Source organism: Ooceraea biroi, chromosome 2, assembly GCF_003672135.1.
Source record: "Ooceraea biroi isolate clonal line C1 chromosome 2, Obir_v5.4, whole genome shotgun sequence".
NCBI classification, from domain to species: Eukaryota; Metazoa; Arthropoda; class Insecta; order Hymenoptera; family Formicidae; genus Ooceraea; species Ooceraea biroi.
The window spans coordinates 18,199,115-18,224,503 of record NC_039507.1 but is presented as its reverse complement, the minus strand read 5'-3'; the positions used below and the strand labels follow the sequence as shown (position 1 = coordinate 18,224,503).

The following is a 25,389-nucleotide window of genomic DNA, read 5'->3' as shown; positions in this document are numbered from 1 at the left end:
GGAATATTTGGATATTATCTGTCACCTTATTTTTAACTTTTTGTAAAGAAAAATAAAATCAATGTTTAATAAATAAAAATGGAATATTTGGATACTATATCTATCACTTTATTTTTAACTTTTTGTAAAGAAAAATAAAATTAATGTTTAATAAATAAAAAGAGAATATTTGGATATTATCTGTCACCTTATTTTTAACTTTTTGTAAAGAAAAATAAAATCAATGTTTAATAAATAAAAAAGGAATATTTAAAGGATATTTTTAAAGGAATATACTATCTGTCACCTATGGATCTCTCCAAACATAAATTACGAATGACTTAAAATTGAAGAGATATCTTAAAACTATATTCATTTGAAATAAGACGTAGCACTTAACGAAAGAGGAAATCTTAAGTAGAAAGAAAAATTCTGATATTGACGCGTTCCTAACGCAGCCATTTAATTAATGTTTCCCAGTGATGTCACGGATAAGATAGGAACGCGCACAAACTGTGGATACAACTAACTACGGAGCGGAGGGTTACAAATCATCGGGCGGACCGCCAGTTTCACATGCCTGGTCTAGTCTCAAACTAAAGGCCATGTATTCCGGGGCTTAAGTCACATATGTGCAATAATATATCCCCCCTGCGAGTTACACGTGCTAATCTTATCAATGGCTGCTCTAGAAGCCTGCTTGAACCGGAAGCAATTCGGATATGTGTTCGGCATATGTTATTGGTATAACGATGCGAAATATTATATAACAAAATACAGATTGAGCGTAATACAATAATAAAAAAATGTAATGCACCGTTTTCCGATTAACCGACAAGAGGTACATCGTACACTTGACATTAAATTATTTTAGCTGCATATACAGTAAACTCAGTGGATGTAAATGTTAGATTTAATGGAACAGCCTCTGTAGGTCAATTCCGCGCCATTCACGGAAGCTTAGGAAGCCCGGCGTGATATACTGTCGTGGCTTTAGCGCTAGCACCACAAAGCCGAAAACTCCACGCGAGCTTCCGTTACTCGAAAACCGCGCAAACACTCAGATGAAATTTGGCCTGGCGTTATAATACTGGGAAGAACTTCCGCGTAAAATTTCATACGCCAACTTTGCTTCTAGGTCGTGGGACTTCGCGGTTGTAAAGTTTCTTTCGCAAAATCATATCTGTTGGGTTGAGTTTCCGTTTAAGACCCGATAGTCAAATAAAAGTTTGATTCTGATGAAAGTCGAGTTACGTTGCTGCCTGAGTTTTCACGTTGATACTGTACTGAGTTGAACAGAATTCCGAAGTAAAAAATTACGTGATGTTATCTGACCCGGTCGAGAAAAATATTTTTTAAAATACAGAAGTGGATACATAGGGTGGATATATAGGGTAAGTCGGAGGAAGATGTCACATCGAGGTAAGATGCCACAAGAAAATTAATTTTGATCTTGTTCTACTTTTATTTTATATTAGGAATTATTAGTGGCATATTCCCCAAGATGCCACTTTTGCGATTTTTCTTAGAAGAATTATATTTAAGTTTCATTATTTCTTTTGCCAAATCCTGAAATAGTGAATTAAAGAATAAATATTAAATTTGATTTTGGTTTATTTTGTTCCCTTTAAACTATATATTTTTTTAAATATTATACTTCAAAGTTAACTACCTGGCATCTTCCCCCGACTTACCCTATAATATTTTGATTTTCATAATATATTTTAATATTATTGCATCTGGAATGCATTATCTTCTCATGTATGCATGTATATTACAGAATAATGAAAGGTACTATTATTACAGAATTATTACAGAATTATTACAGAAACTTAAAAAGAAATTGATGGCGCGGGTGCAAGAAATGAATTGCGATTGTCTCAAATGCCGGCGATACGAGAAAATAAATTTGTCTGATATGCTGTAAAATGAAACAGATATCGTCGACCTCAGATTGCAGATAGCTGCGTGCGTGCACGCAGGGCAATTTTCACAGTAACAACGTAATTATTCATTTAAATGAATTTTACACCTGGCAATGATACCGCAGAGGTGTTGTATGCAGTTATATGAATACTAATTAACCGTCTGGATCGTATTATGGAAACCTTTGTCGCGGTAAGTATAAAATTAACTACCATAAATCTCACTCGTTTAATATCGTTTGTTATCATAACAAATAAAAAAAGGAAAAAATAACTTGCGCGCGCTACCTCGAAGCGGAAAGTTTATTAACGGCAGCATACGAAATTGTACATTTTCGCTATCCACTCGCAACGCGCCGTTCGAACGAGGCGCTGAATTCTTAACTGGCCAGCAATCAATATGTTACTTCACCGGAGCGCGTTTTACTCGAAGCATTACGTTATTATACGCCACGTGCAAATCGCTTCGTTACACGGAAGACGAGAAAATGACACTGTATCCACACAGGGCGCAGTTCCGCTCCCAGGAAGTGAATCAACAGCGATCGACGTGCCGGCAATTGGCATCGGAACGGCCGGCTAACGATATTATTGGAAGGCATCACGCACACGTACCTGGCACATATGATCGACACAGTCATCCAGGTTTGTGGAGCAATTGAGACCGGTGAAGCCGACCGGGCATTCGCAGCTGTAGTGGGTCTTGTGGTCGACGCATCGGCCTCCGTTCTCGCAGGGGTCGTGCCCCTTTGTGCAAAAGGGTATCTTCTCCTCGCAGTATTCTCCCATGAATCCTGGGGCGCAGTCGCATCGATAGGCCTGTACGAGGTCGACGCAGGTCGCGTTGTTAGCGCACCTGTTGTTGGCGCAGTCGTCGACGTTGCTCTCACATCGAAGTCCCTTGTAGCCGGGGGCGCAGTCGCAACTGTCACACACCGACTGAACGTCAATCGAGACATTGAGCCCGATATGCGGTCGCGATAGATCCGCCAAACGTAGCTTACCGCGAGCGATAAACCACCGACGCTCGTCTCTTTTCTTTCTATCCTTTTTTTTGCACAACTTTTGCCTCAATAATTAATTCACAAGTGCGAGAACAAGTTTCGCAGAATTTAATAATGTATTGAGTTCCAAAAGGTTTTAGAAAGGGACTTTAAAACAATATTTGGCTTTGCGCTCTTATATTGATTGACTTGGGAAAGATAAAGATCCAATTGGGTCAAGGAAATTATTGTTGCATCGTTAATTTTTAAGCGCAGCGTTAGCATATCCGATGTAACGTTGTGCGAGCGACGGACACGAAAATAAATTCTGAATTCTGCATTTCTGGAGTATGATTACATTATCCTTTTCTTGCATGAACTTCCGTCAACGTAGTTACGTAGACCTGATATAGACACGCTAGATGCATATAGCGCGTAAATTCCAGTTTTTCGATAATCGCAACAACCTCTCTGTTACGAGCAGATTATTATCGACAGCGTCGTCGGCAGTTTATAGCCTGCGGTCGTCACTCCTCGGGGCTCACGTGCAGAGGGTCCCGTTTATTACGCGTGTAGAGAGCTGGAATTTGACGAACGCTTCGATCTGGTTCCATTTCGGGCGGCACTTTAAGCAGCGTGGTGCGCCGAAGTTATCAAAATGCCATTGCGCTACCGGGAGACGGATCATTTTATCGGGATTTCCACGGTTTATCGCACCGAGGTCAAATTCAAACTCCGAGATGCAACAAGATATTCTATGCGCCTATACAAGCATCTTCCACATCGTGCACATTTACGTCTACTTTATCGTCCAGACAAACATTGATTTGCAACACGTCTCAAGGGGCTACTTGGTCGAAATAATTTTGACAACGTGCAGATCTAGATTATATCACAGCGACAATTAATTATGCAGTGTTACACGATTATGCCAATCCGTCACTTCTAATACTATTCAATGCCAATATTAAGACTTTTATGATTCATGGCTTTGGTGTGGCTGATTATTGTCTTAGGAAAAAAATAAGAATCTTTATAAACTTTTATACATAGAAAAAAATTGTTATACGTAAAAAAGATTTATGTTGCAAATATCATTATTATTATCATTTCTTTCACGGTTTCCTAGGACAATAATCGAACGAATGGTTGGTCGAATTAACCGTTCGATTGCGCATTCGTGCGAATTCTACGTGATCTTTCATAAGCAAATATTCGCGAGGAAAAAAAAGGTTTGATTAGTACGAGAAAGGACGGGGAAAGAGATACTGTGCAGAGATCAGAGGGAAGTTTGGATTGCGAGACGATACGGCAGTCGCAAACGTTCTACGGGTTCCACTGAACGAGCAACTCTAAAGTCAGCCCGACGAGCCACTACCCTGATCAGGGACTGTGGACTCGATAAGTACCTGAATCTTCCTTCCTCCAGTACTTTGCAAGTTCCGGCGTTCCTGCAAGGATTTCCATAGCACGCGTCAATTTTATGCTGACACCGGTCCCCGTGATATCCTGGCGTGCACTTGCAACGGAACTGCCGGTCCGGAAGCGCCTCGCAAAATCCTCCGTTTTCGCATGGCGTGGTGTAACACAGGTCGCACTTGGCCAAGACTTCGGCTGGCTGTTGCTTGGCTGCGCGGAAGAAAGGTCTACGATTAATGAGCAATTTTAGTACCCTACCGTGATGCCGGGCCAAAAAACCACGAACTAAACAGACTGCGTCGCGCTGTTACTACGAGAAATCAAAAACACCGTCACGTGCGACAACCAGTGTGCGATCGCGGATCAGTAATGGCCAAGCACCGAGAGCCAAGGTGCTGCCCCGTTGCCTCCTTGCGGGGCCACCGAGGAGCACCGAGTGTCGTCAAATAGAAAAATCGGAAGGTTCTACGCTCCGCGTCTAATGGAGAATCGGTGTTCAGCAGCTCGTTTTTTACAGCGCAGCGGCTACGCAGGAACAGGACGATCATCCACATTTGCGGTTCTAGCGGTAAATATTCTATTCTAAGCGGCACTAATGAATGCTCGATGAATATTCGAACAAAGAGAGACGTCAGCGTCGCGGGTGGCGCAGATCACACGTGGTGATCAGTCGCTCATCATTTATGTCACGGTACTAGCAAAGCTGCATCATCACCGCCGCGACCATTCAGCAATCAATGATTCGACAGCAAGCGCAAGTCTCTTGGCCATTCTGCCCGCAATCAAAATACACGCCCATGAGATATTTACTTTTGCATTGGAAGGCACTGGCCGGCGTCGTCAGGAGCAATTTGTCCCTCATCGTGGGAGGCTCCATGCACCTGGCTATGCCGGGCTCGACGTAATCTTTCTTCACCCACTCGGCCAACCATCGCATGCTGCAGTCGCAGTAAAGCGGGTTGGACCCCAGGGCGCTGTAAATATCGTGATCGATAAGTAGCCGGTGTATCGAAAATCCAATCCTGCGTGCTTTGCGAACGATACTTACAGATGCGTTATAGACTTGAGGTCCTCGAATGCTCCCTCCGGGATGACCGATATGTCGTTCCCGTGCAGTGAGCTGCGAAAGCCGATCGAATCATTGAAAGAACATTTTGCATCAACAAAATTCAATGGGAAAAAGTGCATTATAAATTTATTCATATTCTAAAAAAATAATAATAATTAGAGTATCATCAATCAAGTATCGATCGACAATTAGCATTTCTATAATTAATATTACGAAATTTTGCACTATCGAAATTAAAAATTCAATTAAAGTTAGATTATAATTAAATTACGATAAAAGCTTTAAAGTTCGATTCGGAATTAAAGCAGTTGCCAGTTTTAGTTTGGCTCCGCCGTCAAATCCGTCAAAGATTTGCTGGAGCTCTTTAAATAACACGATTATTAGATAAATGAAATTTGATAACGTAAAATATTGATCATTCGATAATCGTCGACTGTGCGAATAATATATTATATCAAAGTGTCGAATCGATCCCTTCGGGATTGCGGTAATAAAAGGAGCACGTCACGACGAGGAGAACGTTAGCCGAGTATTTGTACGCGTGACTCACATTATCCGCAGGTTCCTCAGTCCCGCGAGAGCGTTTCGCTGCACGCACTGCAGCTTATTGTAACTGATGATTCTGCAAAAAGAGATTCGTATGTCGTATATTAAATAAAGTATTTCGCGAGGGTCTCTCTCTCTCTCTTTCTCTCAGGGAATTCTTCGCGAGGTGCACATTCAACTTACAGGTGCGACAGCTTCGTGAGATTCCTGAAGGTATCGTTGGACAGCATTCCAATCTGGTTGTTGCTCAGATCCCTGAAAACGAAGCGGACGTTAAGGATGGCGAAAGCCGCTTGAAAGATATACGGAAGGTGCACGCGTATTTTATTTACAGTCTGGTGAGAATCCTCAGGTGGTTCAGCCGCTCCGGCTGGATCGTCTTGATGTCATTCACGTCCAAATACAGCTCGGTGGTTTCCGGTGGAATCCCGCGTGGAATCTCTGTAAGCTGAGACCTCGAACATCTCACCACCGAACCCGCGCAATTACATTGAGGCGGGCAGTAATCGTCGCCTAGGCAACCCACGCTGTCGTCTGATGGGCGTAAAATAGTTGGTGGATCGTTAACAGGATTTGCAATTCAGATCTCGCAAATATTATTTTATCGTAGGGAATAATAAAGACGCGCGAGCGCGCGCGAGGCACGTCTGACTTATTCGTGGAATTTCTTCGCGCGGCCCCGCGGCCGGCACACGCCGCGGATAATATGCAAATCCGGGGACACAAATTCGCGCGTTGCAAATTCAAGTTTAATTGATATGTATTGATTCCAGGACTCCGGACCCTGTGAATCCGGACCGGTTTGCATGCAAAACCCTGCCTCTCGATTTAATATTCGCACGTCATAGTCGCTCGCTCCATTTCGAATTCATGGTCCGATCTAATCGGTCATTGATAACGGCACGCGACAATATGAATTACATGAGTGTAGGTGTGTCTAATTCACCAGTAGAGCGAAATCGAACGCAAATATATATATATATGGTAATACGTTAAACGGTACGTACTGTTGCACTTGAACTCGTGATGCGGAATGTCCTTGATGACGGCATCCTTTAATCGCGGCGGATCGTGACAACGGCCACTGATTCCAGCTATGTCCCGTTTCCTCAGCCATCCGGCGAACCACGCAAGGTAGCAGTTGCACGATAGCGGATTACCCTGCATGTTGCTGCGGGTACCACAAAATATATCAAAAACGGCACAGTAAGCAATAAGAAGACGGCAGAATGCGGATATATGATAATCTTTTTATAATAATTTTTTTTGCAATCAATAATTAAATGAATTTCTACCAAATAAAACAGCATGAACTGCTGACAAAATATAATTGCTCGCATTTTCCGGAAACATAAGAATTTGGCTTGAAAAGGGCGAGGGGATGAAATCTGAAGGAGATTTAGAAATTTACGGGCGAATATCTCCGCGCGCTAATTATCCCGTCGCGATCCACTGTACAATACATTGTTGCGATGTTGCATTTATTTGCACATTCGTGTTAACTCGCTATTACTCACATGGCGCGTATGTGCGGCATCCCGTCGAACGATCCTGGCATAACGCACGTAATGGAATTACCATGGAGATTCCTGCGCAGAGTGAATTATTGCGAGTCATCGCTTTACTGCACGATACCGTTTTATCAACGAAGGCGGCACGTCGGGCCAACGAGGTACTTACAGTGTTTTAAGGCTCGGCAGGCCGGAGAACATCTTGTTGTGCACTTCTCGCAGCCTGTTCTCGGACAAAAGCCTGCGAAAAGAAAGCTCGTCACTTCGCGAAACGAGGCGCGCACGACAAAATGAAAACGAGAAAATTGCGAGCGAGTTGAGTCGCGCCGGTGTTACAATTCCCCGTCGCTTTTTACGAGTCGATAAATATTATTCCCCGAGCCGGAGCGAGAGCACGAGCTACTATGAACAAAATGAAAGCGCGTGAAATGTTTGAAATAGTGCCGTGAGACGCGCGACGCTTTTACATTCCTTAAAGTTCAGATGCAACATTTAGATGTCAGTAATCCTCCAAATTGTCTTTAAAAAAAGAGGACGTAGTTATTAATTATAAAAGATTTAAAACTTTTGTCCCCTCACGTTGAATTATAAATTGTGTACGTCAAAGTGCAGTGAAAATGCTCCAATTTATTGTCTCAATTTGTGCATGTTATTTATTCATCTCAATATAAATTGCGCGCGATGGTTTCTCGGAATTCACTGACCACGAAAGCAACTATTTATGAAATTATAATTACAACACTTTCAGTATTAAAATATAAATATAAATGAATTCTAATTAAACGTAGCAAACCGCAACATCTCGTTAAGCGGATACTGAATGTGCCGCTCGCTTGAGTCTTTAATGGAAAACTGCCGCCATTGTTTTAATAATTCTGCCCGGGGACAATGCGGCTTTCGAAAATTCCCCGGAAGATCCTCGAAACTTTGAAATATCGACTAGGAAACGACGCAAAGGAAACAATCCTCGCGTTACACGGCGATAGAACGACTTCCATTGTGCCGGCAAAGACCAAGTTTTTCGGAAAGACGGCGACGGCGACGACGAGGTCGCCGGAGGAGGAAGCCGGTTGTGCAACGAAAGCGGCATAATTCGGCCGAGCTGACTTACAGGTCGGTGAGATTGTGAGCTCCTTGAAAGGCGGACGCTTCGATGCGGGAGATTTTATTTTTCCTGAGGTCCAGATGCTGCAGCTCCGGCAGCTTCTCGAAGAGGCCGTCCGCTTTGATCTTGTCCAGTTCATTGTTGTTCAACACCCTGGCGCGAACACACAAGCGGGGATGAATGCATGTAGAACGAAGTCGCTACCGTTGTTGTAGTATCACTGGACGCTTACACGTGTTTTTTTTCGGCGCTTGGCGCACGTATCGTTAGTTCGTTACTCAAACGGGATAGTTAAAAAAAAGCGCGAAATTGGTACTTTCCGTTCGTTACTCCATCTCTTGTTTTCGACTACCCGTCGAGCAGCAATTTATTCGCTACCGCGTTATAACAATGCGCCGCCCAATAAATTTTGCGAATTGCGCGTTGGAATAACTCTCGTGCAGAAATTGGTATGTTGCAGAATTCTCGTGCGATCTACCGAGCAATGGTGCAACTTGTGTATAGTTGATTGTTTCGCTTCGTCCGTAATTAATATGCTCTAGCGTTCGGCTGGAGCTATTAACTCGGAATCTATCGGAGTAGAAAAATTCCACGCGCGAAATAGAGTGAAACAAATCTGACTCTTGTAACAATTATCGACGGCGTCAGTCGTTTTATTCTCAAAATATATCCTGCAAACATTAATTTGGCATCGTAAAAAGTTTCAATTTAATCGCTAAAGCGCAAACAAGCCTCATATAAATGCTGCATACCTTAATATACATAATGCAATGAAGAAATGGTAAAAATAAAGAAATTATTCATGGTTAAGAAAAATTAATTTGTTATACACAAGTATCTACTTTAAGCGCCGATGGACTCATGGATCATTATGATTTCGAGGAATTATTTTCCAAGCCGTGCCATTACGTGGATTGGATGCAAATTTACTGCGAATAATAGTTCAATCTTCATTGTCCTTTTTCCAGCGCGTTCCACGATTCAATCAGATGATTATCGGGTTCGAGGATCGAATTAATATTCGAGTGGGGAGACAGAGAATTGTCTACAGACGAATGATATTCAGTTTAACTACTCGAGCGAACCGTCCCGACTAATCAGCTTGTTCGACGCTCGATAATCCGAAATGGACATTGTCTCCGTGGAAAAAAAGTAACAAAAATAGAGCGCTGCATGCTCACGTTTAGCGAAATTTTATTTTGGAATAAACTCTAATCGTGAGCTAAAAATGTATTTTTTTTCTAACAAAGAAATTTTTCGACGAACGTTACTCTCAGTATCAATATCTATTTCGCTTTTTACAATTTTCTTATAATTATCACAGATTTTTAATTATGTTGGCACCTTTTAATTATATGGTCAGAGCCGGCATTCTGGCAATAACATTACTTTGCAATTTCAATATGCGTTTCTAGCCAGCATTAGTTCGCATGTATGACCGTGTTTAATGCGTTATAATTGTTGCCATTAAGTGCAGGAAATTATTACCGCGTTAACATCGTCCACTGCATTTACTGCTAACGTTAATTGCATTTATAATTCCAGTCTTTAATATTGTTAATAATATTGCGGCCTGTTATGTGCACCCACTATTGCTGTTCAAATGTTGATGCCATTATTAAATAATCGAATATTCATCAAATTCCTCTCATGTCTTATTCTATCAACTAAATAAAAAGTTTCTACGATTTCCACGGCAGAATTATCGGGCTAAATGTTGCAGCGTATATAATTATCCTTTACCAATTACTAAAATCGCCGTGTTATAATTATTATTTTAATTGCTAGTTATTGTTAGTTGCCCGGGAATATGGGAACTTGAAACAACAATATATTCTGTCGCTTCTGCGTATTACCCTTATTTTCGACCGACCAACTATTTCTCCCGCGCGATGTCACGCAGTATTTTGGGAGGCACTAAAAATGCTCGGTGTGCTCGGTACATATGTATGTGTTCCGGCCTGACAAACATAACTGCGCGAAAATATATTGCGGATGTCGCTACGACACAAATTGAGTTTGCCTTTGGTCGTCTCATTGGTCTCCTACATCTTCGTCGCTCATGTAACGGCGAGAGCAAAGCACCGTTAACCGGAGCTTTCCAATCATGTCCTTTTTGTCAGGTGAAATTTTCATGTTATCGATGCTGCCGCCTGTCAGCGATACGACCGACGGGAACAAGTTCGCGGCGCCTATCGGGGACTATTACTCGCGATCCGATCGATTAATTCTTCGGATTCGGATTAACGACGCGCGTCGATCGTCCTGTTTCTCGATTTCCGCTGGCAGCGGAGGGCGGCCCTCCAGGCAGCCCGCCCCGATCGTGAGAGGAGTACTTACAGAGTCGACGTGTAAAGCGGCAGGTCCTTCGGTATCGAAGTTAATCTCTTGTTGGAGCAATCGACCGTCGCACCGTTGCACGTGCACGGCGCGGGGCAGGCACCGGGCAGGATGCACTCGCCGGCCCTTTTTGTCAGCAGCTCCTCGTCACCTGCGGACAAAGTTTCAGGGTAGAGCCGAGCCCGAGAACGATCGCGCCTGAGCAACACTTCCGCACACCATCCCGCGACCTTTCCACCACCCCCATGACACGACCAGGGAATAATGCACGTATGTCGTGTGCAGCGTCATTTGATATCCCGATCGTGTGAGCGAGCGGCGTTATATGTATGCACACGTACATACACGTGGGGCGTTTCTTCGTCGAAATTACGTCGGTCCGACATAATTATACGGCGAACGCGGTGATGATGATGTTGATTCATTAACGATAAATTTTGATAATGAACGGTGTAATTAATGACGTCGTTAAACGAACCGACCGTACCGTGCGCGGCACTGTATGCACTTGCACGTTAATCGAGTGTTTAACGTCGTTGCGTTATAGTATTGGGGGGAGGGGAGGGGGGGGAGGGGAGGCTAAATATGTTTATGTATGAGTGCAGCTACGGCAGAGAAATGATTTATCATCGTATTATACACCACGTTACAAATTGCCGGGTGTGATGTACGCATACGTAATTATATCGGCGATACGCATTGCAACGTGCATAATGCCGGCTTATACGTGCCATATACGCCAACTGTGCTTTCTCCACGGTGGTCGAGGGAGAAGGTACGAAGATAGCGAATTTTTTGTCTTTTTCCCCCCATCGCTAAGGTCAAAGAGAAGAAAGCGAGAAAGTTAAATGCCATCGAGAGAGCTGGACTTTTTCTCGCCTTCGATATTAGACGTGCCTGTCTTCCCTTTCTCGCGGTATGATGTTGCATTTCGTATACGCGGATACACGGAACTGCAAATTGGAAACTGTAGCAGCAGAAGAGAAGACGTGTACCGGTTATCTCGGCATTAAAATGTAAATATAATGTATAAGAAATGAAATGGAACACGTACGAGAATATATAATCGGTTTACATGTACGATTTAAGTATTTTATTTCAGTCTTCACTCACGTTTGTTTATTTAACTCGCGAGCTAAATAATAAAGCATGAAAAGCGCGAGTTCTCCTGAAGCAACGTTAAAATTAATCGATCACACTCTCTCCCCATTGTTTCCTTTCGACCCGAAAGATTTCGCCCCGATTTTTACGTATATACAAACGGGAGTGCTGCTTCTTAAGGAGCTACATTCGTTTCCTTCCGCGGAAACTAAAAGCGCTTTTCCCCTCTAATTCTCGTGAAAATCCTTCGTAAAACAGGAGCAGGAGCAGGAGGATTGTGTAAATTTTTTTGCCGCGAGCAGAGGGGCAAGTTGCGAAAGTTGCTCGCAAGTTTTACGCCACGCCGGCGACGTAAGTTTTCGTTTGCAAAACTACACGTATAGCAGTTATGCGCGTTTATACCGCCGTGTAGGTGTTGTACATGTGTTCCACCGCGGCGTTTATCTCCCGGCATTGTCCACCATCTCTAAATTGGGTTTCTTGCAACTGCGCTGAAGACGCCAGAAGATGCCAGATGCGGATATCATTTTTTTTTTAGTGATATTAACTTAAAATGCTGGCTATCAGTTAATATCCCATAATATTGGTTTTCCAGGAATTTTTGGAATGTAAAAATAAAAAATAAACGTAAATCAGTGTAACACATTGTACAACTTGTTCCTGAAGCAAATTTTCTACTTCTGGCATTAATTATTATTTAATACGATCAGATGCACAAATTTCTGATTTTAAATCGTGCAAATAATGCAAAATACCTGGAAGACGCAAATTGGGGGGAGGATTTAGTTTTTCAAAGCGCGCTTACATTGATTATTACTATAGTCGCGCAAAACTTCTTCCTTGCCGGATTATGTCAAGTTTGTTTGTGCAATCATCTGGTACGTATGCGACTTGTTAACAAGTCCTGCTGCGCGGCACTGTTCGGTTTTTCCATCTCGCTCCCGTACAACTGAGCGTACAAGAACGTACAGCGCGCGCGCGCGCGGTATATACGTTTTTCGGAATTGTATGGCGTACAAGGAAAGTGCATCCGGGTGAAACTTGAGGCCGCATAAAGGATGGTTAGAAACTTCTGGGTATTATTCTCAAACGGATGCGGCAAACACGGATGTAGCCCGGCAAAAAATATGTCGTAAAAGATGCGCTCTACGGGAAAGGACATCCGTTGGGACTCGCAATAAATTTCTCTCGAATTATGGAGTCGCCAAATGACAGGGCGAATGCAAATGGCCACGCGATAGAAATAACAGGGACGCAGGGGTTCCCGCAAGTCCGGAAGCCAGGCGTCAAAATTTACGGACTGCGACGTAATAAGCGTTCACGTTATAAGTACTTTACATGTCGACGTGAAGCGTCATACGTTTATTAAAGGCACGGAATGAAGTTTCTAACTGCGGAAAGTGTAAGCTTGCTCTCCCCGGCGCTGATGATAAAACTATTGGATTTATTACATTTAATTGGCGGCTTCCAAGATTCAGGGAATGTCAGCAAATCGCAATATCTTAAAATTTATAGCAATTGTGTATAAAATATAGCTTTCTTTTATCCGACGTTTTTATATCCTAATAATGCGCTACAGTGTACTGAAATATTCCCTCGCAATGTTTTTCTACGAGTTAACAAAATAAAATTCAAAAAGAAAATTCCTGAAGTCGACGGAGAAAGGTGGAATCCTGAAAATCGCGTCTTTTCAGAGCGCGGATTTGTGTATCGGAGATCGTACAGCTTCGCTTCGGTAAATGATTATCGTTTTACGGGCATCACCGAAACGAGTTTGCGAGCGTGCTCGCAAATGCACGGTAATAACGTCGGCTGACGTTAATGCATACCTACCGAGCGATATTACGATTAGCGCGATGCATTCATCGACAATTACATGCGTCCGGCAAAGTGACCGGCATTTATCAAGGGATCCTACCGTGCGAGGGCCGCTTACACGTATAGATCGCTCGGTCACTTGCTCCGGACGCGTCGACAAGAACGAAGAAGAATCGAGACAGACAAGAAGACAAAGGAGGAGACGTACGTGTCCGGATATGGGATGCGAGAAGCCACTGGAGGCAGCGGGAGGGAGCGCGATGCTGGTTGACTTTATACCGAAAGCAGGGACCTAAAGTCTTCGCGGGGATCGGTCTTGGATATCGGCAAGTGGCGTGCGCCATCGCGGTGTGATTGATAATAAAGTGGCGCGGTCGATCAATCTCTTCAATGGCTCGCATCGACTTTCAATATACTCTTCTTTGGGAAGAAACCGAATGTTAACAAATATTGGGAGAATTCGGTCTGGTTATTCACCGGTTTGTTACTTCGCGCAAGCGTAATTTTCGATCTTTAGCGATTTCGAAAGCCAGGATGAGACGAGATAACTCTCGCGTTCGTCCAAACTGCACACTGACGCAAAGGTGGATGATTAATTTCATGACGGATACGTGAATGCATGTACACGTATGGATATTTGTGATATTTATGGGGCAAATATGATGAGACGAAGAGGCTCGAACATGATGTGGTGAAATGATGCAAATGCATGTTGGCGGATAATAACAGGCTCCTATTTACATTTATCGTGCAACATATCTTCCTTCACATAGACTACCGACCTGCGTATACTACCCTGCCGAAGTGTTAAGAAGAGATATACCGGAAAAGTCGAATCGTGCTTACCCTTACATTTGAACTTGTCGTCCCGCATCGAATCGATCTTTCGTTTCTGCGCTCTCTTTGGCATTTCGCATTTAGCACCGGACGTCTCTATAGGGTGCGCGTGAAGATACACGCTCAGCCAGCGTAGATTGCAATCGCATATGAACGGATTCCTCGCCAGGTGTCTGCGGAAAAAGAGTCGGGTTATACACCGGAGGTGCTCGCTCCCGGACGCGGCTAGAGAGATACCTCCTTCGTCAATTATTATACGGAAAATAATTCCTCTAACAACAAAAGACGTTCAGCATGCTCGTAAAGAAGACGCTTAAAATTGAATTTTTATCTTAATAATACGAACAGCGTTTTGATGCTTCGCAGATTGGCGAAAGTCCCATCGGCTAACGAACGTATATTGTTGTCGTAAAGGGACAACAAAGTGAGACTGGTTAAGTCTTTGAACAGGTCCGTTCGTATGCATGATATCTCATTGGCATTCAGCAACCTGAAACAATAAGTTTCGCCATAATTTCGCGGCGGCTGCCATCACGTTGCAACACATCGCGGGAAAGCGAGAACAATACGCGGTACGCCATGAATAAAAACATTTTCCTTGGCGGTTGTAATATGAATTGTTAATTCTCGCCTTCTTCCTCAAATTGATCCTCGCGCTGCATAATGGACAGCCGCGCGTCGTAATTCATCGATTTCAATACGATTCCGCGGCATGCAATTATACGGCTCAATTCTAAGCCTTAATTATCGAGAGTTTACGACTTCCTGCGTCTACTCACAGTAACTGCAGGTTCGTCAGGCCTTGAAAGAGACCAGCCGGCAGCTCCGCTATCTTGTTGCCGTACAGAACTCTGTAACGAGAAACATGAACGCCCGTTCATTGTTACCGTTAAACGGGGAGTGGAGCGTGTCACGTGAAACGTATCAATTGAAAGAAAAAAGGAGAGGATACATACAGAGATTCGAGGGACTTCAATCCGTGAAACGCATCCGCCGCTACCTTTTTTATCTGGTTGTTGCTCAGGTCACTGCACACGGACGAAAAACCGGAAACATATAAAAGGATTAAATTTCATGCGGTCGGTTAATAGGGGTGTGTGTGCACGAATCAGTCACGAACGTCACTCACATTCTTCGCAATTTTCTGTACGGCGAGAAAGCCTTGGGCGGAATTTCCGTGATGCCGTTCTGCTCCAGCCGCCTGCGGGGCAATCAAGGAAAAAACAAATTATGCAGAAATAAGTTAACGCATTTCGCGCATTCACCGCGAAGCGTCCGCTTCATAAAACGCCGGTTCATCGATCGCTCGCTGTGCTTGCTCGTGTTACTTCGCGTTTCGTTTACTCTCCTCCTCTGCTCTCCGCGCGTGGACGAACAATAAATTATTCCTTTTTCGTGTATCACGTATATTATTGTCTCGTCCACTAATGGACTTCACAAAGCTGCGTAAAAAATAAAAGAACGTTCACGAAATCAGAATTCGAATTCAGCAAAGTATTAGTGAGATTTGTGAAATTTTAATGTCGTTATTACATGTTGCGGCCATTGTCGCGGCAAATGAATAGGCAAAACAAAGCGATGCACGCTCCAGTTTCTCTTGAAAAGCGGAACGTGTACTCTGGTCCGGTTATCCTCGTTATCGATAATAAATCTCCTCGCTATTCGAGAAATAAATCTCAATCGGAGGAACAGGTACACAATGCGCGAACGCGGCACGAACGGCGATTTTACTTACAACTCAGTGGTGTCCTCGGGAAGGTGGGTTGGCACTTTTGTCAAGGAGTTCTCTCTGCAATCGACGATCCCATCGGCGCATTTACAAGGATGCGGGCACTGCGGCTCAGCGCTGCATTCCGAACCCGTTCGTTCGACCAGGCCCGAACACTTGAACTCGTGCTCCTGCAAACAATGGGTTTAGAAATCGTATCAGGCACGAAGTGGGTTAGCAAGGAGCGGTAAAATCGATAAAACTAACGATTGCGCCAATCGTTCCGTGAAAACCTTCTTTCCCATGCATCGATTAGCAATTACGGTATTATTCCATTATAGCAAGCTATACAGGGTGGCCCATTTTAATTTATACAGTCGATTTTTTAAAAAACTAAAAGAGATACGAAAAAATGTTTAAAATGTCCTCAAAACTCATCTTGAAGATCATTTTAAGGACATAAGATGACATTTTTCGGAAAAATGTTTCAGACAAAAGTTACTTACTTTTCGATAGAGAATAAGAATCTGCAATAAAAAGTTGGGGTTTCAATTTAAGAAATTGAAGGTGATCTTCGCGTGACCTTCAAACGACTATTCAAGGTCAAACCAATGGTATCATCTTATGTCCCCCTCGAAATCGTGACATGTCTGTCTGAAACATTTTTTCGTATCTCTTTTAGTTTTTTAAAAAATCGACTGTATAAATTAAAATGGGCCACCCTGTATATACACGTGAAAGCTGAGCTGTAAGTACTTGGATAAGCCAAGAAAAATACACGCGTGTGTAATGTATTATTATACACGTATTAAACTATCAGTAATTGAACGTAATGGTAATTTGTTGCTCATTTTCGGCACTCAAGTTGTCTACATAAATTCTTGAGATTTCGCAAACCGGGGACTCAACCGGCGATGATGTGGCTCTACAGTCGGACTCACCTGCAGATCCGCGAGATTGCGATCCTTGAGATGAGCCGGAGACGCACACCGCGTATGCTGCCCCAGGCGAGGATAAGTCCTCAAATGACGCGATAACCATGCTAAATGGCAATCGCAAGCGAGAGCGTTATCCGCAAGCTTCAAAGTCCGCAAATGCGACAAGCCGTTCAGCATCTCCTTGCCGAGCGTTACGAGTTTGTTGTTGTTCAACATTCTAAAATGAACATTTAGCACGTCACGTTTGTGCTCATATTCTATTATCCTATTATTCTCGTGTGACATAGTTCGCAGAATATTGACAAATTTGCACTTACAGTATTTCTAGATCTTTCAGTTCTCGTATCGAAGCCTCGTCTATGCACGTCAGCACGTTGTCCTCGAGTAATCTGTGGAAATGGAAAAGAAATTTTCAGATTTCCATACACGGACGAATAAATTATGCAATGTCAATTTTGAAAATCTTGAGAGCTGATTTCATAACAGTTGGATCACACAAGGTTCTAGTATTTCAAATACTCGATGAATGTACTCAATGTATAAAACGTCCGCGATAGAAAAACTTGAAGTGAACACTTGACACGGTTTTTTGCATCATCAATTTAACGGACGTATTCAGTCGCGTATTTTATCTGGGATTTCGTCAGACAGCATTAGCCGTAATGCGAGTGAAGTTGTCATACGTAAAACATCTTGAGCATAGTTTATAACAGGCTACTGGACTGTGACTGAATAGCCTCGAGAGAGATTGTTACGGAACAATCTGTCTTTGTAGCGAGTACGTCCGATAAGATACTTACAAATGTCTGAGGGCGGACACTCCTCTCAGTGTCTTCGGTCCGATGGTAGCAATCTGATTGTGACTGAGATCTCTGCAATGCAAAATGCAATATCCCTGTTTGTAGCAAATGGTTGTAATTTATCAATCTGTCAATGCTAATCTATCAATCCCTCGTTTTTAACAATTACAGTTGCTACTATCTTATTCTGCAGATCTAGTTTATACAACTAGTATAATTTAATACAATTAAAATATATATATAACAATACTGAAAATGTTCAGTTAACCGCATTCTGCGTATTTTTAGAAGAATAATTATAAAAAGTATTAGGACCAGGTTTTTGAAAATATTTGAAAGCGAAATGTTTCGCTATTCCAGTCAGTCAATTTATCAAAAGGAATAAAATTCATCAAAAGGGATCAAGAGATATTGTTAAATGTAGCAATATCTCGTTTAAAGCATTTTTCGATACATCATCATTCGATGGTACAATATCTACACGCTTAACCCGATTTTATAACTCGATTTATAAAACAAGCCAAATCAAATTTTCCGGGCATATTCAAGCTCGGGGTAGCGCTCCGTCCTAATTCCACGTTGGTGCTTCGAGCGTGCACTTAAAAATTACCAAAATCCATCAGCGTCACGTTCGTCAGACTCGCGTTAGCTCGCGACTGTCCGTTGACCTGGCGACCTTTGCGTTCTCGAAGGCGGATGACCACGTTCGCCATCATCATCGGTGCAACACCCGCTCGTGCCACTTTACTGCGACTATAGTCGCGAGTTCGTCCTACATTTTCGATCAATTATTCAAGAGCGTCAGAATGTCGCGGCAAGTGTTTCCACCCTCGCGCGCGCGCATGATTATCCCCCGGAAAGTTGCTTGTACGTGTGACCGGCCACGTACACCACGTGCGGACCGTCACGTGAATAGTTATAGACCCCCCTGCAAGTGCTCTTCATCGCGGTCGGGATCATTACCCGTGTAACGAGTGACCATTTCCACGCGGTTCCGCGCGCCAACCGTCTCCCCACAGAGGTCTTGACATACGTCGTAATCGCGCGTAGCTCGCAGCTACTTCCGAGTTACCTCAGAATCGATTCATCCACGAGACCACTTGCAAGATCTTCGTTCTTACTTTCTTCCGCGAGACCGCGCGTATTAAAGGTCACTCTCTTGCGTGATCGAGCGTCTTGTGAACTTGTGCAACTGGAAATTTCTTTAAGGTATTTTTATATCGGTAGCTTCTGTATCAGTATCGCGCAATGATGATGATCCACAATGAGATAGAAATTTGTTGGGATTGAAAATATCTATTTTCATTATTAATTGAGGATTTAAAACTATTTAAAATATTGCCAGATCCATTGTGCAATAGTTTATCGTAATTAATGTAACTTGCAGCTCTTTTGTTGCATTTTTTGGTATTAGAAATTTAATTGTTTTTGTGTGCCTCTTTGAGTCTCACAAGTACGATATTACCCTCATGAGAAGATATATAAAATATATAGAAATATATAATGGAAAGATAACGAGGCGTCCATCATCTGCCGTTCGTTTTCGTGGAGCATCTGCATAATTGAGAGCGCTAATAAAGCGGCACGTGAAAAGTTCGCGAAAATAATTGAGCCGTTTCCCATCGGTACGAAGGGACACCTCCGTACAATCGAGGATTAGACAAATGGCGCGGTCGGTCTCTCTCTCTCCCTCCCTCCCTCTCTCTCTCTCTCTCTCTTGGAGAGAACACGCGGATATCGTGGAACCTCGAAACCTCCTCTCGAGGTCTGAGTTAACCAGAGGCTTGTGATGATAGGTTAGTGGTCTCGGAGTACGGTTCGCCATTGACCATCCATTGGCTTGGAACTCGCAATCTGTAATTATGTTCGCGAGGGAACGCGAGAGGGGCGTCGTGCCGGGGCCGAGAGGAAAGGAGGAACAACAAAAACGCGAAACGCGGGACGAAGAGAACGGGAGAGAAAAAGAGAAAGACGAGAGGGGAGAGCGGCATAAGGTGAGAGTGCGAGGGGGACCTGGGGGAGATTGAACTCCCAGCTCGCTCGAGCCAATTCAGAAAGTAATTACCGAATTTCGACGCGCGGCCGCGCGCGTCTGCACAAAGGGAACTCGCGTCACTCGCGTTCGAGTCGACCGGCGCGAAATATTATTGTCCCCGCAAAGAGAGAGAGAGAGAGAGAGAGAGAAGGGAAGGGGAGGAAAAAGAGAGTAATCGCGCTATCGAATGAACGTTTGTCACACGTAATAAAAGTTCGCCTCTCTAGAACACTTCGTGGAACTGCGGAACTATGGAACGAATTAAAAGTAGTTTCGCAACTATCGATTATATGGATCAGAAGCTGCACTCGACACCATCCGCAAGCGTCACGTATATCGGCCCGAAGACGCCCGTAAAAACGCAGCTTGGAGAACGAGCGCATTTGTATGTAGAGTAATGAATATTGGAGATATCCCATCTGCGTTTAATAAATTGGAAGGATACAAAGGGAAAGGGCCGCGGGAAACACGGCGAACGGAAAAGCTCGGAATCGAGCGCGCGGAAACCGAGCATACGGAAACTTGGACCGCGGATATTAAATTCCCAGTGCGCTCGAGCCAATCGCAAAAAGCAATTCCCGAATTTCAAAGTGCCCGTACCCTGATTCAACAAAGGACAAGTACCGAGGTCCGTTCTTTCTCTTTCGAAACGCAGCAGCCCGCATCGGTATCTACGGAGGCGATCGATTACGAAATTGCGACGCGAATTGAACGCGAGTACCGTTACACGTTGCCAGATAGACAATTCCACGCAAAGTAGCTGCAATCGTAAATTAAATTCTGATTTTATCATTTACGTAGGAACGTAAGAAGCACGATGAACAATTTCGGTTACGACTGCGAAACAACGAACGACAGCCGTGAAAAAAATTTCATACGGCGTTTAATTGCAATGATTAATCATCCAAGCTGCCAAGAGACGTAAATTTAATAAAGCGTCCAATACAACGGTCGACGCTGGCAATCTACAAAGATGAGATACTTCAACCCGATTAACGATGCACAATGTTGCATCCCCGGGCAGCCGACAAGCTCGGCGAGCTCACGGAATGGACGATAATGAGTTGCGACAATAATCAACAGGCGGAGCAAGCATATCGGCCCGCTCGATTTCCGTGCTTTCGGATCAACGTACGTAAGACGAGGGACCCGGGAACTCCCAGCTCGCTCGAGCCAATCGAGAAAGCAATTACCGAATTTCGACGTGGCGGTGTGCGCACGCGGAACTAACAAAAGGGCCCGGTGGTCCTCGGATCTCGCGAGCAGCTCGTCCAATTCCGAGATTGTCGGCGTCGTTAACTGCGTTGCCGAGATAAGAACGGGACGAAACGAGGTCCGATGGATCGCGCGTGCAATGTCGCCAGCTTCTGGTTAACGGGAGTCCGTCCCAGCAATCTTTTCCGCCCTACAGCCGGTGGGCATAAGCGCGAAGGATTATGAAAGCCGAAGGGAGAGAAGTCGACACGACGCGGCACTAAGGACCGCAATCTCCGGAGGCTGAGCGCGCATTCTTCGGACGCAATGGCTCAGAATGTTACGCGGGAGCATTCGTAACAACGCTGCCGCGCGTGTATGCGGTAAACTGGTTTTAATAGCTTCCACGACGACGACGCGATGCCTCCTCCCCGGTGCTGGGATTCTTGACATTTTCCGCTTAGCATACTCGCGGCGCGACTCGGAAAACTACAGTCATTTGAAAACTTCTACTGCGCTTTCGAGGAGACTTTAAGTCTCCACCGAGTACATCTCCGCCGTGTACATCCATCTCCGCGAAATAGGATCTGCGAGATACGGCGGAGATTAATTTGCTTGACACCGCAGAGCGCAGATACGAAACGATGCGCTTACAACGCAACGAAAGTATTAACTATGTAATCCGGGTCGCGTCCAGATGAGTCGAATTAAACGTATATACTTGACTATGACAGCACGACTTGTCGCATGTTAATTTTATAGATAGGCGACTTTTGAAAAATAAAATTCTCCAAAACGTCGCATCGAGGTGCATCGCCATTCAGACGCGACCCGGATTACTTAGTTAATGATCTAATATATTAGGGGTGTGATTTAGTTTTGAGGGTTTTTTTGCTCAAAAACGCATGTATTTAAATATGATAATGAATGAATACCTTAATCAAACTATTTTCCTTCGTTTTCTGTAACTTTTTCCCATCTTTCTGGCAAGAGATCGATTCCACCACGATAAAATCACTCTTCTTTTCAGTTGATCCATTCGTCGACGAATTTTCGCACTTCGAAATTATGAAAGTGTGTATCCTCTAAAGCGTGTTGCATTCACCGGAACAAATAATAATCGCATGGAGAATACGCGGGGTGCGGTAAGACTTCCCATTCGAGCTCTAATAGTGTTTCTTTCACTCATAACGCAACGTCAGGTCGAGCGTTGTCACGAAGAAGAATCACTTTCCGTCGTTTACTCGCAATTGGTGGTCGTTTTTGGTCCAATGCTTGCTTCAACTTGTACAATTGGTGTCGATAACGATCAGCCGTGACAGTCTCATGCGAATTTAACAGCTCATAGTACACTATCCCACCAAATACAGAGCATTACTTTTGAACCGTGAATATTGCGTCTCGGAGTGGATGTTGATGGTTCGCCTGGATCCACCCATGATTTTCTGCGTTTCGGATTATCAAAATAGATCCACTTTTCATCCCCAGTAACAAGCCGAGACAAAAGACTCTTCTTTTTTTGCCTGGCGATCAACGAAATGCAAATGTTCAAATGGCACTTTCCGATAATTCATGTCGAACCCATTTCCCTTCTTTCTGAATTTTTCCCATTTCATGTAAATGTTTGGTAACTGTCGTACGATCAACATTTAATGCTCTGGCAAGTTCTGAAGTGGATCGTGTTGGATTTTCGTGCAATAATGCTTGGAAATCTGCATTTTCAAGCTTTCTTGGTTGTCCCGAGCGTTCTTTGTCCTTCACATCAGTATCACCACTTTTAAAGCGTCCAAACCAGTATTCACACGTCTTAATTGATGGGGCAGAATCACCATAAGTTTCCACAAGAATTCTATAACCGTCAGCGGCAGTTTTGTTTTGATTAAAAAACAAAAGCAACGCATGTCGAAAATGCTAAAGAGCTTTCGGAAGTTGCATTTTTACGATGATATAAACACGACTGTTATCGCATCTATTGCTATAATGCTACTAAATGTCATGGATAATGTCAACACTGTAAGAAACAACAATTATCGGAAACAGCTATTGGAACAAACTGACACTACAGACATCTGTTGCAAAACCCTCAAAACTAAATCACACTCCTAATAAATGACGGATCCAGTTCACGTTCACGAAGAACGCGGAAACGTCGCGTGGCATTAACGCGAGAATCAGGAGCATCACGTCCTCGGGAGGACTTTGCAAATTAACGACGAAATGAAGGCATGCACGAGCGATTATTGAGGCGGTCTTACATCCGGCTTGCACGTGACGTAACACCGCACGTCAGGGCGAGAGGGATTTACCGCACGGGGCCAGGAAGGCTGTATAATGCAGCGTATTACGATCGTCGGGATACACGATAACAACTGTACGATAATTATTACAGCCGCGGCCCAAGCGATAAACCGAGAGGTTGCGCGCCGAGGCAACTCCTTGTGTGACGGGCCCGCAATTTGTCGACGTCGAAAGCCACCGCGCCACCTCCGGTTCACAAAATTTCGTCCCCTAAATCATTCGAAGCGAGCGTTCGGTTCGGCGGGCGTTTGTCCTGGTTATTATCGGCTTAAGCGTACAAGCGGACAAATGCTGTACAACGTCGTAAAATACAAGCTTGCATACGCCGCGCCGCGTGTATCGCGTTACAAGCGCCGCAATATGGAAGAGCGATACTAATCAGCTGAGTGTCCGCGCCCCTTTCCATTGTGTCAAACCATTTATTACCACGTAGGTTTCATCCTACCTCCCGTCCTCTTACCACCTTGGGTACCTTGCGTGGCTTTCTATGTTTGCGCGATGGGTTAATCATATGTTGCGTTCACGGTGCGCGACCTGCCCCCACACCCCGGCGAGACCGCGTCGAATTTACGAGACGAGCACATAATTAAGTCCACGTCTTGCTCTCGGCCGAACATTAAGGAGGTCTTAATTAATTGCCTGCTTGCCCGCTTATCACTCAATTATCGGATTTCGCGTATCGGCGGCGCTGTTTCTCTGAGTCGTGCTCGTCCGGATTTTCGATTAATTGTGTATCGGCGAAATAAAATTCCTTCCTCGCGGACAATGTTACGTACGAATTACTAATATTGTAACGTCACGAATTCAACGGTATTTTATCAAATGTAGAAAAAAAAGTACAAAATAGCAATACGATGTTACTTCGTTTCTTCCTTGATACTTTCGGCGAGGAACGAAATCCTAGACTTAACAAGCTTTGTGATGCGAGAGAGCGAGAGAGAGAGAAAGAAAGGCCTGTGATTTAGCTATGAATGAGAGAAATATCTCGGAGAAGCTGCGGGGGAGCAGGCCATGCCACGAAGCTACGAGTTTCCGAGAGTTTCTGGATAGCGAATACGGCGGCGCGCGAATTAGCATCTTCCATCTCTGCGATTTTAAACGCCGGTTTATCCGCGCCGGATGAAGGATTATCGGGCATCCGAACCCCCGTGAGAATCCCGCCGTAAGGTCGCGACGGAGTACCGTCCTTTTGTAAGGTGGCTGATCCAGCCTTATCGTTAGAAACTGTACGTTATGCCCTCCGCTCGGGCAGCCTCGAGACGGGAAGTTTCGAGTCCCGTCCATCTCGCCCACTTTGCAGGATGATAGATGGACGATCTCCTCCTCCTTCACCGCTTCTCTCTCTCTCTCGTTCTCTCTTTCTTTTTTCCCCACTCGCCGCCGCTCTTGCCTCTCTTTTTCTGGTCTCGGCTCTCCCCGGATCCCGCCACCCTGTCATCCACGACGAGGGAAGGAGGACCGCGCACTTTTCGACCGCGTGGCTGGCAGCTGCCGGGAACACCAGGAACCTCCGAGCGGAAACGGTTTGTGCCCACTCGATCGCGATAAAGGCGCGATATCGCTGCTCGTCAGGCCGGCCTGTCTCTATTTCGTTTTTCTCTACGACCGTGGCCGTGGAGCGTGGTCGTGCCACGTTTGATTGAGATTCCGGATCGAGAAGAATGTTGCCGGACCGACGCGCGTTCGGAGGAAAAGCAACGGACGGACGAGCGAGCGGAGCCAGGACGGCTCGGTAATCACGGGATCGGTATTTCTCATGACGTCGAGGTGGCTCCTCTCGTTA

At 44.3% G+C, this 25,389-nt stretch overlaps 1 protein-coding gene across 2 annotated transcripts in view; it reads right to left on the bottom strand.

Annotated features, from left to right (window-relative positions):
• The window catches only part of LOC105279403 (protein slit), a 392,017-nt gene that overhangs the window by 7,246 nt on the left and 359,382 nt on the right, over positions 1-25,389 (bottom strand). Inside the window, exons 4-24 of one of the 2 annotated variants that reach the window (XM_011339144.3) lie at positions 18,080-18,151; positions 17,597-17,668; positions 17,283-17,496; positions 16,369-16,532; positions 15,763-15,834; positions 15,590-15,661; positions 15,413-15,484; positions 14,980-15,123; positions 14,643-14,806; positions 10,878-11,028; positions 8,544-8,690; positions 7,602-7,673; positions 7,439-7,510; positions 6,929-7,092; positions 6,254-6,455; positions 6,105-6,176; positions 5,926-5,997; positions 5,355-5,426; positions 5,117-5,280; positions 4,297-4,516; positions 2,520-2,829 (exon numbers count right to left, since the gene is read on the bottom strand). In XM_011339144.3, coding sequence (XP_011337446.1) covers positions 2,520-2,829; positions 4,297-4,516; positions 5,117-5,280; positions 5,355-5,426; positions 5,926-5,997; positions 6,105-6,176; positions 6,254-6,455; positions 6,929-7,092; positions 7,439-7,510; positions 7,602-7,673; positions 8,544-8,690; positions 10,878-11,028; positions 14,643-14,806; positions 14,980-15,123; positions 15,413-15,484; positions 15,590-15,661; positions 15,763-15,834; positions 16,369-16,532; positions 17,283-17,496; positions 17,597-17,668; positions 18,080-18,151 — 2,764 coding nt within the window. The remainder of the gene's footprint in view (positions 1-2,519; positions 2,830-4,296; positions 4,517-5,116; positions 5,281-5,354; positions 5,427-5,925; positions 5,998-6,104; positions 6,177-6,253; positions 6,456-6,928; positions 7,093-7,438; positions 7,511-7,601; positions 7,674-8,543; positions 8,691-10,877; positions 11,029-14,642; positions 14,807-14,979; positions 15,124-15,412; positions 15,485-15,589; positions 15,662-15,762; positions 15,835-16,368; positions 16,533-17,282; positions 17,497-17,596; positions 17,669-18,079; positions 18,152-25,389) is intronic. The other variant, XM_011339145.3, reaches the window with a different exon arrangement.